This window comes from Poecile atricapillus, chromosome 2 (genome assembly GCF_030490865.1).
Source record: "Poecile atricapillus isolate bPoeAtr1 chromosome 2, bPoeAtr1.hap1, whole genome shotgun sequence".
NCBI classification, from domain to species: Eukaryota; Metazoa; Chordata; class Aves; order Passeriformes; family Paridae; genus Poecile; species Poecile atricapillus.
This window is the reverse complement of record NC_081250.1, coordinates 17,363,834-17,379,074: the sequence shown is the minus strand read 5'-3', so window position 1 is coordinate 17,379,074 and position 15,241 is coordinate 17,363,834. Positions and strand designations below refer to the sequence as shown.

The following is a 15,241-nucleotide window of genomic DNA, read 5'->3' as shown; positions in this document are numbered from 1 at the left end:
TTTCAAAAGAAAACATTACAGCTTGTGAGATAAATGTGACTCTTGGGGAGACAAATTTCTCAATATTAGAAAATACCTCTATGGAGTTTATATTAGATCTGAAATCTGGAAGAACACAGTACCAACTCACAATATAGGAAAACTAATTGTTTTTTAATTTAAAAAAAAAATCCATAGCTAAAAATCATATATCCGCATGAAGGAAGGTAATACCTAAGGTGGAAACAATAGATAAAAATGAAAAGTATCTTTAAAAAGCATGTAGTTAGTTGTTTTAATATGCTCCATAAACACATTAAAACAATAATTTGATACTTCTGAGAAGTTGTAGGACAGCTCAGTATCACTCTGCCTTCACTACCACATCTGCTCTAGTTCTGTCCCCATGGCAATCAGGCCACTTCCTACTCAGTTCTCCCTCGCCTGTGTTGTTTGGTCCCCCAGATCTTTCATATGTGAGTCACTGAAACACTTACTCATACTTTAAAAAAATCACTAAGATTTCAGATGGTGCTAATATATTCAAGTGATGTGTAGGTGTGTTATCTGATGCATACAGTTCCAAAGATTATCCTCTATAAGTAAGTTTTACATTAGAGATAAACTTGGTAACTGACTGTATGATAGACTTATTATGACCTTGCCTGAGCTATGCCCACAAATTAACACCTACTTACATTAGAAGTAGCATCCCAAGCCCCTAAGCACAAAATAAAACTATTTTTTATTTTAAATAAAACACTTTCTTTGAGCAAGAAATGAATTAAAGCTCTCGTATCTCACAACTCTGCCATTATGTTAAACGGAAGCTGTAGGTTCCATGTAGGTGAATGGAGAGCATTTCAAGACCCTGACTTTTAATTTCACATTTTATTTCATATAGAATGACCTCCTTCAGTTTACCTTAGAACACTATGAAAACTAGGCTGGTACACAAAAATAACTAGAGTTGAAATATCCACACTCCTTCTGATACATTCGAGGAGCACATCTCAGGTAAAGCAGAGGGTGAGTCTGAGGCTTGCACACATGGTAAGTGAGGGTCCCTTGACTATGGCAGACTCTTTTTCCAGTAAGAACTGTGCTGACTAAACAATTTACTGCCCACAAGCTGTCCCCAGCTGCTTGTAAGTCTCCCTCTGGCAGAGGCTACTGAGATGCATGTGTGTATCTGGGTTCCTGAGAACAAATCCAGCAAGCTCACGTGGTCCAAATAGAAATTCTCTGATAACTGGTGTTATCTGGGCTGAAACAGGTTAGGGAGTGCTCAGAAGCAGCTGGGCTGGCCAGTGTGACTGCCTGGAGGGCACTGCAGACCCTGAAGAATGAAATGGAGACAGTCACTGGTACAGCCAGTGCAGGTGCAATCAGGAAAGAGACCCACCTCCAGTGTCTGAATTTTCACCCCATGCCACTGTACCTGATGCACAGATTAATCTGGCAGGAGACTTTACTTTTAAAGTGCCTGAACTGTGCTGCTACTCTTGTAACACCACTCACAATTTAACCAAAGAGATGCCATTCTTCTCATTACATTTCTGTGAACTTCTTTTAAAATTTCACCAGCTAGCTGCAAGAATAAGCTTTTGGGATGACTTCCACTACTAACACATTTTTGGCTATTTCTCTGAAAAGTTTGAATGTCTCCGAGGCTGGTATTTTGCAGTAAGACACTGCTGCATGTTGATGAAAAATATTCTATTTTTAAACATGTCTTAACACTTGAAAAAGGAATATTTGGACACAGTTCGGAGAACTGTGAATTGTAGTATCTCCAAACACTCAATTCACAAAACATGTGATCCGTTTCTACTGTTCATCACCTTCTTAACCATCTCGGGTCTTACTAAATTTCAGAAAATAACCAAAAGCGTACAAGATACAGGGAGAACAATCTCTCAAAATTAAGATTTTGGAGCGTCTTTGGCATGGAGGTCGGAAAGACCTTTTACTCACTTGTTTTAGCAGGTCTGATCATCTCATGGAACTTTCACTCAAAAAGATACGACTGCTTTGGGATGTAAATGCTATTTTATCCATTCATAGAAAAAGTGCACAGAGATAAAATCCCTTTGGGATTTCAAGAAGCAGATTTCCCAAATCTGTCATCATTAGCTTGCCCATAAGACATCTCTCTGACAACACTATCTACAGTCAACAGAACATATTTCTCAGAACAGCAACAACTTTAAGGTCTAGATCCTTGACACTGGTAACTTCAATGGACTAAATTATGTCATGTTTCTGCTGCCCATTAGCATCTGAAAGTATATCATGCTGCAGAATTCTCTGTACAGTTGTTCACTGTCTGCAGTGGTGACTGCAAGACATACATGTGAAATAGGTTAAGAGTATGTTTTAGTTTTTGAATGTCTAGTGCACACACAACCTCTCTGCAAATTAACCACAAATCACTAATTTTCAAATTAAACCACATTTTTGCCTAGACTGAAGTTATTTATTTGCCTGTCAAATGTATAATTCACAGATAATTTGGAGTTCAGTCCCATGAAATTATGGTAGAACTTGGCTTTAAAGTTGGCAGAAATTCACTCTGTCAGGTAGGCTCCAATTTGTAATTATTCCATGGCTACTCCGCATCAGTAAGATGATGCAGCCATCAGCTAAACTGTGTACATGAAACAAAATAAAGAGAACTCACAACCTGTCCAAAAGAAAATATGTAAGTACAAAAACTAATTTGAATCCTCTTTCATCTCAGCATGTACATTTTTCTCAGGAGATTGTGAGGTATGTTTTCCTGTGTGACACAGCAATGAGCATAAACAATCATTGTAACACTGATGTAGAGTTTGGGTATAGACATGAATCACTAAATGCAAGCAAGACAGCTGTTTCTTCTGTGTAGTTAAATTAATAGAACCATTTTGAGGTTACTTGCCTTTTCAGGGTTGGGATTTCAACATATTATTTTTAAATGCAAAGTTCATAGTGATCTTAAAAAAGCTAAGTTACATACAATAAAAGTTTACTTAATAAGAATAGGTTGTTATGAAAAGTAGGACTGTACATTTTATACCACTCTGATTATAGTCTGATGCCTCATGCTGTTGAGTTTTTTAGGAATTAAGTACATTCATTTGGTGTATGAGAAGGAAACCTGCATGGCACAAAATTGGCTCTCCATTTATCAAGCATTCAACTTACTCATTATAAAATCCCTCTGTTTCCTTACTCCTACAGTAGAGATTTAGCAAAACTGTTTACTGAGATGGCTTCATATAGCAAAAACATTCAGATTTCTACTAAACAATGCTTGTTTTGTTGCTTGTTTTCATATTCTTGCAGCACTAATAGTCCTGTTTATGCCAAGACTAATAACCAACAGTTGTAAATATCTTTCAAACAACTGGAGGCTGAAGAGGAAACAGATCATATCAATGGATTTGTTTGTGAACAGAATTCAATGCAACCATTGTGCATGGACTACAATTCAGCAGTTACATTTTTACATTTTTTTTATTAGTTATGTTCTGGAAACTATAAATAATGTACTCATTTGAAAGAATTACATGAATTGACCAAATCTACATAATCCTCTGGAAGTTGCCTCTGAAGTTCATTCATATTTGGAGCATCAAACACATCTCTGGACAATGTGTTCCAGTGCCTCACTAACTGCATCATAAAAAAAATAAATCTCCCTTCTATCTAGTTTAAACCTATGCTCTTTCAATTTAAAGGCGTTTCCCCTTTTCCTATCATTCCATGGCCTTGTAAATGTCCCTCTTCACCTTTCTTGTAGGCCCCTTTCAGGTACTGGCTGTCTGCTCTAAGGTTTCCCCAAAGCCTTATCTTCTCCAGGCTGAACAACGTCAACTGAATCAGTCTGTCTTCCTAGGAGAGGTGCTCCAGACCTGTGATCATGTATGTAGCCTCCTCCAGACCCCCTCCAACAGATCCTTGTCTTCGATGTACAGAGGACTCCAGAGCTGGATGCAGTACTCCAGGTGGGGTTCCAAAGTTATTCAAAATAACAGTTTGTTATACCAATGTCATTTCAAAATAACAGAGATCACTGCTCTTCTGCCACTTTAGTCCACACGTATAACCAAACAAATCACAAAAGACTTAAGGAAAAGTAGCAATCTCATTCCTAATTTACTTCTCCATGGTTTTCAGTCAAAAAAGGTTATGCCACCACGATTCTCTTGTCCTTCCCCAAGATGTGAGCTTTACTATCATATCTATCATATAACACACAGTAATTAAGAGAAATAGATAGATATCTATGGATAACCACATGGGAATACATGCATTTTACAAGAACAGGTAGCAATGCATGTAGAAAGCACACTGCTCTGCCTAATGAAAGTGTGTGGTGTTTCTCCTCTCTTCCATTAGTCCCCATCACCAGTTTCAACAATGACTCTTACCATGATTCCTTATCTTTTTAGCTTTCATCATCTATCCACTAAAGAAGCCTTAATTCACATGCATTTACCTTCTCTTCTACTGAGAAGCTGTTGAGAACTTTTCAAGAAAGTCTGCATACTTTCTCTACTTCTTAATTTTTTTCAATTCCATTTAAAAATTGAGGTTTGACTTAAAGGTCACATCTGGCATAGCCATAGAACAGGATTAGGTGATATTGTTTCATCTCTTCGTTGCAGATTAGATTTGCTAAGCCAGAACATCCTCTTCTGTCTGAAGCTGTAATTCAACCTTTACCTTTTCAACTTGTCCTAAATTTTCTCTTCCACACTGAACAAGGAGAAGCTCTAATTATTGTTTACAAACAGTCTGCTCTGCTACTACACTTCTCCTACTATGTGTTTTTACTAAAACATATGCTATTCAGCCCTTCCCTTCATGACATCCACATCCTTCTATTTTTTTGTTCATTCTCTCCTTTGGTTCATCTTCAGCCATTCTTTCTTGTCTAGTCCTATCATTTAATTCAAAACACCCTAGTAAAACACCTTCTTAATCAGCTCTTTAATCTCCTACAGTTATCAATATCACAAATGTATTACAGGATTTCTGGATCCACCATCTCTCCTGATAGGGTTACATTCTCTTTAGATGACATTCCCCAGCTCAACATCTTTCATCATTACTTTTCATCTTTGACTTCAACATACCATGCTTCTGGAAATAATTTTGAATTCGCTTTTCAATCTGAAATCCTCACCCGTTTTCAACTTCAGAACTCTGATTTCCTGTGGAGGAACAATCACTCAGGGAAAACAATCAGCATGGTAAAAATTGAATAGTAAATTTTATTCATCCAGTTTTAAATTCAAAAATCTCTGCAGTCAATTCCACTGTTCCTGACTTATAATAAAATCCAATATCTTAGAACCTAATATCTAAAAAGCTGCCAAATTCTCTCAGATATCATGTCAGTGTTTCCAGAATAAAGTGTTTTCCTCAAAACTTGGCATACATCTTTTGATATACTCATCATATTTCACATGAGGCCTATTGTAGTGCTTCTGGCTCTACCCACTATCCTTCTTGCCTTGCTGCTCTTGAGTTCATTCAAAAAAGTGTACTTTTTCTCTTCTCTGCCTTTTAAAACTCAGAGCTGCTGCTTTTCATTCAGATTTCCATCTGGAAAATTGATTTGATTTTCCTCTCCATCTCCTTCCTCACTTTTATCCTTAATTCTACATGATGCTTCCTATCTGTTTACTCCTGAAATCTTATTTTCTAACTCTCATCTTGGTGTTTCTTTTAAACTGCTCCTTGTAAAATACAGGAAAGTTTCTCACAAAAATGTAAAAATGTTCAGGTACATATGACAATATTTTACAAACCAGAAAAAACCATCCTGATTATGGCAGTACAAGTAGCCACTCATCTTATTAATATCCAGAGAACCTAAATGTACTATGCTTTTTTTTTTTCAACCAATTCATTTGCATGAAGAAATCTAACAAAGAAGATACATGCCCAGCTTTCAGCTAATATTAAAGAAATCCTAACATATTAATTAAGTATAAATTCTAAAGTCTAAATTCTGTAATATTATGACAGGTTTGAAAAATGAAGAGCCATATAAAACTGGTCATATTTGCAGTCTCCTTTTCCTGTAATCATGTCTGCATGCCCAACAGCAAAGTACAACATTTTCCACTGATACTTGGCAATTAAGGGGCACTTTCACTGATGCCAAGATCTGACTCTGGGTCACAATTACAGCCAATTTTTGCTGTTCTATTAAACCAAGAAATCCCACTTTGAATTACAACCCCTAAAAATCAACTAACCTTTCAACATTGAAGCTGGAATGAGACAATACAAAAATCCCATGAGTTTGAGCTGAAATTAGTTGCTGGATTTAAACAGCTTGAGGGGGGAAGGGAGATATGTCTGAAGGAAGCATATTGAGACCAGCAGGACTCCCTTCAGGAGAGAAAGAGAGAACAGTTAGTAAAAGGATGCAGGATAAATAATGTGAGAAGAATGGTGTCTGTAAAATGAAAAAGGGATAAAAGAGAGAGCAGTAATAAGTCTTACTAGAAAGTGGAACAGAAAACACAGAGGAAAGCAAAGGAGTGGAACTGGTGATACTCCAAAATTTTAAGTAGAGTCTTATCTCTAGATAAGCTGTAATTGTTGTCTCTGATTAAAGTGTAAAACACCGAGAAAAATATGTTATTACAGAATAAATTGTCATGGAGATTTGGGAGTTTCATATAAGGCTGGAATAAAGAGTCACTCAGACCAGGTACAATGAGTTCCTGAAGTGATTTCAGCCCAGCTAAGCTGACAAGGGGACATTCTCCAAAACCTGCAATTGCACAGGACACAGCAGTAACTCAGATGCAAAGGATGGCAGGTAGTGGTACTGGTGCTTTAGCCAGCATTATATTTATGTGTATCTCATGGACTGCACCTACGAATATTAATGTCATTTCAAATTTCTGCTGCAGTGTCATTCAGCTTCTTAAGACCAGACAGGTACCAAGCACTAAATCCAAGCACTAAATCAAGGACAGCTTCAGTCTCTAAATACACGACACCTGTTTGGAAGTACATATAAGAAAAAAGAATATATTTTCAAAAAAGCAGATGCAGGCACTAGTTATTGGGAAGGTGCTATCTTTCTGATACAGCATGGGGCTATGACCCAAAATATGCACAGCCACTAAATGCTAAGATCATCTGGGACTTAGTATTGGTAACTGCACCTTCACATAATAAAATTCTTAGCGCTGTTTCAGCTTGATATAATATGCTTTTACATTATTTCCTACGCTAAAGATGTGAAAATTTCCACATTTTTGCAGTACACATCTCCTGCCACTCATTGGTTATGGGTTAGTATGGCTAATAAGATTTGACCCTGAGGAAAGAAATTTTACAACCATGATATCTTCATATTGGAGAAGAGATAACCCTGTAGGAAAATCATGTGCATTAGCTATATGCCAGATACAAAATAAAACCCAGTTTAAGTAATTCCACTCTTTGCTCAGCAGTGTTACTGAAGTGCTATTATAACTATGCCAAAAAAAATTCAGTAAAATTTCCATGTGCCATTATGTGAGATAAACATTATAAATTATTAATTATTTCTGTAATACTGCTAATACTAATATTTCTAATACTGCTATAGATTATATAATATTAGTATTTCACATGTGCTTCATAGAACTAACTAATTCTTGAAACAGAAGTCCCAGGACCAAATCCTAACCAAATAGCTATAAAAGGTTCTCATTCACTTTTTTTCCACACTGAAAAAAAGTCAGACTGAATCTGTGAAAGTTAGGAACAGTTTATAGTCACTGGGGTCAGAAGAAAATGCCAGCCAACAACCTGTGGAAAGGATGTAGAGTTGTTGTGGGAACTACTTGACATAGCAAGCTGCTTTTCTGCAAAACACCATATTATCACTCTATTTATTAGTGTACTCCCTCAGACATTTCTACAACAACTTACTTATAGAAATGCTCCCTCACTATGGAACATGCACTGCGAGGTAGAATATAAATTTATAACTGCTACAATAAGAAATTTCAGTTAGAGATTCTAAAAAATGCTGGTCATCTCATTATATCTTCAGTGACACGGATGAATCATTATTGCATAATTTCTTCTGAAGATAATAGGAGGGCTTGATGATTACTTCAACACTGGATTTGATTGAACAGCGTGTTTCATTTTCTTGTAGAACACTATCATCATCTGGTGGTATATTTTGCTACTATATAAACTACATGCTATGAAGACGAAAGCATTTCATTTACTTAGCATTAAAAATTTAGAAGGAGACATAGATTTACCACCTTGCAGTTATGCCAAACTATGCGGGGGTGGAAAATGCAGTAACATGAAATTAACTTGACAGAACTGCTGAGGATTTTGTGAACAAACAAGATGCCAACATTTTACATGAATGAAACTTGAATACGTCTCTGTCCAGAAGTAAAAGACAGACTAAATAAAACAACAGAGCTCAAGGATGCTTCATATCCTTATTCATACTATCTACAAAGTATAAGGAATATGAGTTTTTAAGGAATATGAGTTTTTAAGAAAACCTCAGAGGTTTTTCAAACAAAAATATTTTTCACATAGTTTTTCTTATAATTGGAGGTGGAGATCACACATGCAAAAGTCAACTATTTATTATGACACTCAACCAGAATCTATATAAATCAGTTGTTGACTTACGTGGTAACTTTTCAGTCTAACAAAATCGACTTTCATGGAGATGAACCTTTCTGAATTTCTGCTAAGATTTTTAAAGTGCTCCACAAGATCAGCACAGAACTTGTAGCCACCTTTGAGGACACAGAGAACCACAATATCATTGTCTCCAATATCTTGCATAATATCTTTTGCCAGTCGTTCTGTCCTGGGCAAAAAAAAATTAGGGATAAAATAACTTTAGATGCAGACGCTTTAAGTTCATGGTACACTTTACAAACACTGTGGTGAGTATAAAGCTTGACCGGCATTGCTTAAGTATCCTGAATTCACAGAATCACAGAGTGATTTAGGTTGGAAAAAACCTTCAAGATCATTGAGTCCAGCCTTTGGCTGATCACCACAAAGTCAGCTAGACCACAGTAAGTGCCAGGTCCAGCCGTTGCTTGAACACCTCCAGGAATGGTGACTCTACCACCTTTCAGGACAGTCCATTCCAATGCTTGACTGGGTTTGGATCCAGCTCACAGACAGCAGATACAGAGTGATGGATGCAAGATGCAAAGCACATGAATGTGGTTAACCGTAAATGCATAAATTCCCCAGCTACACAAACAGAACCTACACATCTCTGCGTATTTTTGGCTCATAAATATGTCAGAGACTCAAGAGACAAGAATGTGAGCTAGCCTTCCATTTTACCTCACAGGCATTATCAAAATAAAATACACCTGGACAAAGCCCTAACTTGTTATGTTAGTTATTGCATAAGAACAACAAATTAAGTGAAAGATAGGGAAGAATATTTGAAAATTTTGTGCCGATTGGCTTTGGAAAATGCTACCCCTACGATTTTAATAAAAATATACATAAAAACTAGACAGCAATAGAGCATCAGTGAAAAGCTTATAAAGAGCGTATACTATCACTGTTCTGTACAGCTCACTGTTTTATACAGCAGAAAAGAGGACTGCAAAGAGCTTCAGTGACTTATTCAAAGTCACACACAGGCAAATAATCAGGCAAATGCTCCAATGAACATGGAATTGTGGGGTTCCCAACCAAACCTATCCTCTCTTTGACAATTCTGCATGGCAAACACAATATAGCAGATGATTGGAAACAAAAGATACACATTTCTGCCCCGCAATGCTACATATATTTTCAAGATAAAAATAATAAAGATTAATATTAAAAATAAATGTAAATAATAAATACTAACTTTAAAATTAGCATTTCTAGACTACTACTACTACTACTACTACTACTACTAATAATAATAATAATAATAACTGGGTCATTTCTAGATGTAATGCAGTATCAACAGAAAACATTTGATGTTTTGAGGAAAAACAGCTCAGTGCATTACATCCTGTAAATACACTGGAAAATTCTTTGATAGCTCTCTGAATTAGATTAGTAGTTTTAATGAGGGTAGACTTGTAGACAGGATACAATTTATTAAATAATCCTATAATTTAACCCATGTATTTTATTATTACATTTTTCAGGTTTGGCTGATTTTTTCTTTCTCTACCAACTGTAATACAGAAATCAATTTGCCTCTGCATAAGCACATGGGCTGAAATCTGCTCATGGAAAAGAGAAGAATAAGCTCTAGACTGAAGATAAATAATAAGTATGAGAAACAGCTGTTGCTTCATTTCCACATATTTTATTTTTAATGCTCTAGTAAATTCCATATAGCAATAATTAGTATAATTTTGATATGAGAAATAGAAGATATTAGAAATATTAGATCATCTCATTTGATGTGAAATACATAATTCCTTCTAGTGTTGTAAGAATGAGGATCACTTACTTTACTGAAGATTAATAAAATAGTCTTTCATCAACTTTTTTGAAGTCTGAAAATGGGGAAAACCCCTCATTAAGAAACATTTCTTCGATGAATTTTTGTTTTTTATATTGCTCCTCAGATTGTTTACAGCTGAAATTTCCAGGAATTCCAAAGATTACTTTGTATGTTACAAGTGTAGGAACTCCAGCACAGACAAAAATGTACTAATTTAAATTTCTAAATAAAAATATCTAAGTTTTTAACTTATAATATTTTAAGACAAAGATTATACATGCACTTTATATGGATGACAGCCTCTATAATAAAGAACAATACTACTGACCAAACAATTTATTTAGTAACATTCGAGCTACACATACCTGTCAACAATAATGCCATGTGGAATGAGCACATATTCCAGGTCTCCATAGTAGTGCTGAGGATAAGTAAACAAATCCAGACTGTATCCAGGCCAATTGTCTGAAATCTGAATATCAAACAGTACTGTCAAGAGCACTTCATGGTGTTTCACATTATGTAACTGATAAAAAATCAGCATTCTAGTACACATTCTATTGGATGAATTTGTGTATCATACTTTCTTCCAGTTACAATTTACTATTTTGCTTTTCCCATTAATTATTTTGCTCCTCAGTATGACTCAGAAATCAAATGCTACAGCTTTTTCCCCATAGAAAGTGGGAAATGTCACTTGAAATTACAAACAACTAGATAGACAAAGGAAATATTTAATATTAAACTAGTGGCTAAAATAAATTTCTAAGTACTTTCAAACTCAAAGTGCAAATATAATATTGCCAGTAAGAAGGGATTCTCCAATGGAAGAATGGATGGCAGAATTAGAAGTCATAAAATTCTATATTAAATTTGTATACTTCTAGTTCAGAATTACTTAAAGTCATAAATAAATAAATAGATAAGTATTCTACTCTACAGATGAAACATCACATGTAGAGAATAATCTATGTGGTTCATGGATGATATCTGTACAAATCTGTGAAAAGCTGTACTTCTTGCCAAAGGTGAGGTTCTTAATTTAGATATCATCAAAGATAAGTGATTACAAAATGTTTGCATCTCACCTCACTATAAAACTAGCTTGTAAATCCGTATATTTACAGAAACAATATTTTACAGACTTAATATACTTTTTTTTTTTTAAAGTATCAGAATACAGAGATTAGATCTCAAAACATACAATGGTGGTAGAGCTTAAGAAGGTCAAAAATTAGCCAACAGTTGAAGGCTTCAGAAAGCTATGAAATGCAAAGTCACCAGTACAAAAACTAAACAAACTCCAAAACAAACGGTTTCCCTATTCCTTATGAAAGACAAGACCTGCAGGTTCATGAGGTATTCTGAAATCATTACAAAGCTTTGCTTCAATACTGGCTCAGGATAAAAAGCAACACTTACTGTTTTCCTTACAATCATATTCCTGAGGTCACACATAGCTTGGCTACAGGAATCTTGAGTACAAGGAGAAATCGTGACAAACCTGCCACTGTGCAGTGCATGTCTTAATGGCATTTTTGCTACAGATAGTCTATAAAGGACCATCACTGAAACCAACTTCTGCTTACCATTCTACAGCAGAGCAATAAATGGTTTCTCACAATTTTGGCTAAGATAACATACTTGATGTTGAGCTGTTCCCCCACATCCCCACTTCTTTAACTCAGACACAGCCCTGGCTCATGTTGTACTGAAACACTGTTCTTCCTTGTGGATTTTGGGTTGCTTGGGGGCCTTTTTTTTGTATATTCATTGATAGCTACAGACACCTTGACTGGCATGTTTTCTTAAATGTACCCAAAAAATTCTGCATAAAAAAAAGTTATTCATTGGCAACTGCTACTAAATATTTGCCCATGAAGGGCATGACTGGGAGATCACTGGAATCAATGAAAGCTTTTCCCCTGACTTACACAAGCCTTGAAACTACACAAAAGAAAAAAAGTTACTTAGTTGTGTTCCTCATTTCCATAGAAACAGGAGATTATAAATATCCTCCTTGGCGAGGTTTCTAATTAGAGGCAAATCTTGCTCCAAAAACACTGCTACAGTCGGCCTGGAAAGACTATTTTCCCATGCACTTTTTCAGTGCATGGAGGGGCTGAAGCTTTTTAAAGATTTTGTAGCAATGAACAGTTTGTTCAAAGCATTTCAATGCAAACTGAAACAATTTCATTAAGTATTACAAACACCCACCAGCAATCCCTGTCAGTGTTGTTTACTTCTGCATTCTTGTCAAATTGAATGGTTTCAGCATGATGCAGAAGATCAAATTAAATGGATAGAAATTGCTTCAGAACTCATATAAACCAATAACTTTTACTTGGGTTACAGCAAGTCCTTTATAAAACAGGATCAGGATGAAATTTTGATTCTCTCTTTTATCCTCCTGGTTCTCTTGAACAGCAGAACATAAACAGTGTAACTCTACAATAATATTGAAGTTCTTGTTCACAAGTGCTTGCTGGCATTTCATAAATAAGATGAAATTCACATGTTCTTTCAAATTGATTATTTGTCAGATATAATAAGCCTATTTCATACTCTTCTTTCTTTTAAACAGGCACTTCTAAAGTTCAGGCTTTGCATGTTTGAACAGCCCAGCAGATATTCTTCAATAAGTCTTAAAAAAAGTTGATGTGAATGAATATAAAAAGGAATACAAATACATGGCAATATCCAAAAGTGTTCCCTCAAGGCCTAAGAGAGAAGCTGAAGACATTCAATTGCAACACCTTTAGAAGAATGTTGCTCGTTTTCTCATCTGGCAAAGTGAGCACAGGTGAGGTGTGAGCTCAGTCCTCAGCTTCAAGCAAGCAAGAAACAAAGTGCAGCTTTTGTAACTTAAATGATGCTGCACTGGACTCACTGCTGGTTGGGTTTTTGGGGAGTTCAGCAAAAAAAATTTAACCAGTGCAGCAGAATATGGTCACGCACATTCACCTCCTTCTTTGCAATAACCTCGTGTTGCTCTGGTGATATGCAGTCACCCACTTAAGGAACGTCATTTATTACACAGGTGTCAGGAGAGTGGTTGATGTGTGGTGTTTCCAGACAGACCTCGAACAGAGACAGGTCCTTCAGAAGAAGAATGGAGGAGACATTGGCGTGGACAGTGCAACTACAGCCTACGCAGAGGGTCCTGGGCCATGATCTGGGCAGCTGACCCATGAACTTTCTGTTAAAATCCTAATGCCACATTAAAATAAGAACATACCTAAGGTGGTGGCAGTGATGACATTTGCTTCACAGGAGAATCTGGCGTGTCTATCAGAATAAGGATCACATTCATTCATTTTTGCACCATTTACCCATCCCTACAGGCACTCCAAACGCACTGCCAAGGTTCGGGCTGTTTTCCACCCCAGAAAAACAAGAATAGCCCAACCCTCTTTCACGGCGCCCGCAGATCCCCAGGAGCCCCTCAGCGTTCCGGCGGGAGAAAGACACCTCGGGATGCCGGAGGATCCTCATCCCCGGTACTCAAGGAGCGTGGGGAAGCACGGCCGCGGCCACAGGAGCCGCTCGGGGCGGTACCGGACCGTGCTTTCACGGCGAAAGCCAAAGGCGCGGCTCAGCCCAACACGCCCGTCCCTCCCCGGCAGGGCAGCGGGGCCGGCGGGCGCGGCGGGAGCGGCACAGCGTGAGGGGACGCGGCCCTAGCGCCGGCCGGGGGCCCGGAGCAAGCGGGGGAAGGGAAGGGCGCGGGGGTTCAGCACACAGCGCCGGGGGGTAGCGGGGAAGCGGGCCGGGAACCGGGGAAGCACCGCGGCCGGCGAGGGACGAGCTGCTAGGGTGGGCCGGGCCGCGCTCCGCATTTACCACAACGCCGCGGCCTCCAGCGCTGCTCCCGCCCTGCCCGGCCATGTTCCTGCGCGCGCCCGGCCGGGGGGCTGCGGCGGGGCGGGGCCGCGCCGGGGCGAGCGCGGCTGCGGTGGGTGAGGGGTGCGGGCTGTGGGGCGCTGGAGGGAGGGTGGAGGGCGCGGGTGAGGGGTGCGGGCTGTGGGGCGCGGGAGGGAGGGTGGAGGGCGCGGGTGAGGGGTGCGGGCTGCTGTGGGGTGCGGGATGTGGGGCGCGGGAGGGAGGGTGGAGGGTGCGGGATGTGGGGCGCGGGAGGGAAGATGCGGGATGGAGGGTGCAGGGTGCGGGATGGAAACTGTGCGGGTATAGGTACGGTCGGGATGTGGAAAGGCTTGATCAGCGCTGGCCAAGGGGCCTGGCCTGGATTAAGGGTAATAGTAAGGTGGTGTGGTTAAAACTGCCATTTCTTATACTCCGGGGAAGATAAAAAAGAAATTTCCGACGCTTCAGTAGTCATACTTTACATTCTTGCTGTCTTCTGGAGTTGCTGCTCCTTCCCATCACTGTGCACGTGCTGGGGCAGGCTGTGTCTTCTATTGCCCCCAGCCCCTGCCCATGTTGCCTGTGCTCTCTGTGCAGTTGGAGGTGAACAGATCAGGCACCAGGAACAGTGCAGCTTCCTGCCGCCCCCTTCAAATTCTGTTAAAATTATTAATATTTTACTTTCACTGCCTCACAGCCTCTCAGATGAGAAGGAGCTTGTTTTTTTATTGGCTTACTCTGATCATTGCCTACTTTTACGTTCCCATATTAGAAGTTCAAACTTGGACTTGCTCCATCCTTTTTGTATCCTGCCTTTTGTGAAAAATGCTAACAGCCTCTCTGCCCACTGTGGATAAAAATAGAGCTTTTCACTTTCTTAAAACTGAAAGCTGGTTATAATTTCTAGTATCAATCTGTCAAATATACAGCTGGTAG

General features: G+C 38.5%; 1 protein-coding gene across 1 annotated transcript in view; it reads right to left on the bottom strand.

Moving 5' to 3' along the window:
- PRTFDC1 (phosphoribosyl transferase domain containing 1) overlaps positions 1-14,345 on the bottom strand; it is a 42,576-nt gene extending 28,231 nt beyond the window's left edge. Inside the window, exons 1-3 of the mRNA XM_058831853.1 lie at positions 14,285-14,345; positions 10,807-10,913; positions 8,650-8,833 (exon numbers count right to left, since the gene is read on the bottom strand). Coding sequence (XP_058687836.1) covers positions 8,650-8,833; positions 10,807-10,913; positions 14,285-14,329 — 336 coding nt within the window. The 5' untranslated portion in view covers positions 14,330-14,345. The remainder of the gene's footprint in view (positions 1-8,649; positions 8,834-10,806; positions 10,914-14,284) is intronic.
- Positions 14,346-15,241: the final 896 nt, after the last annotated feature.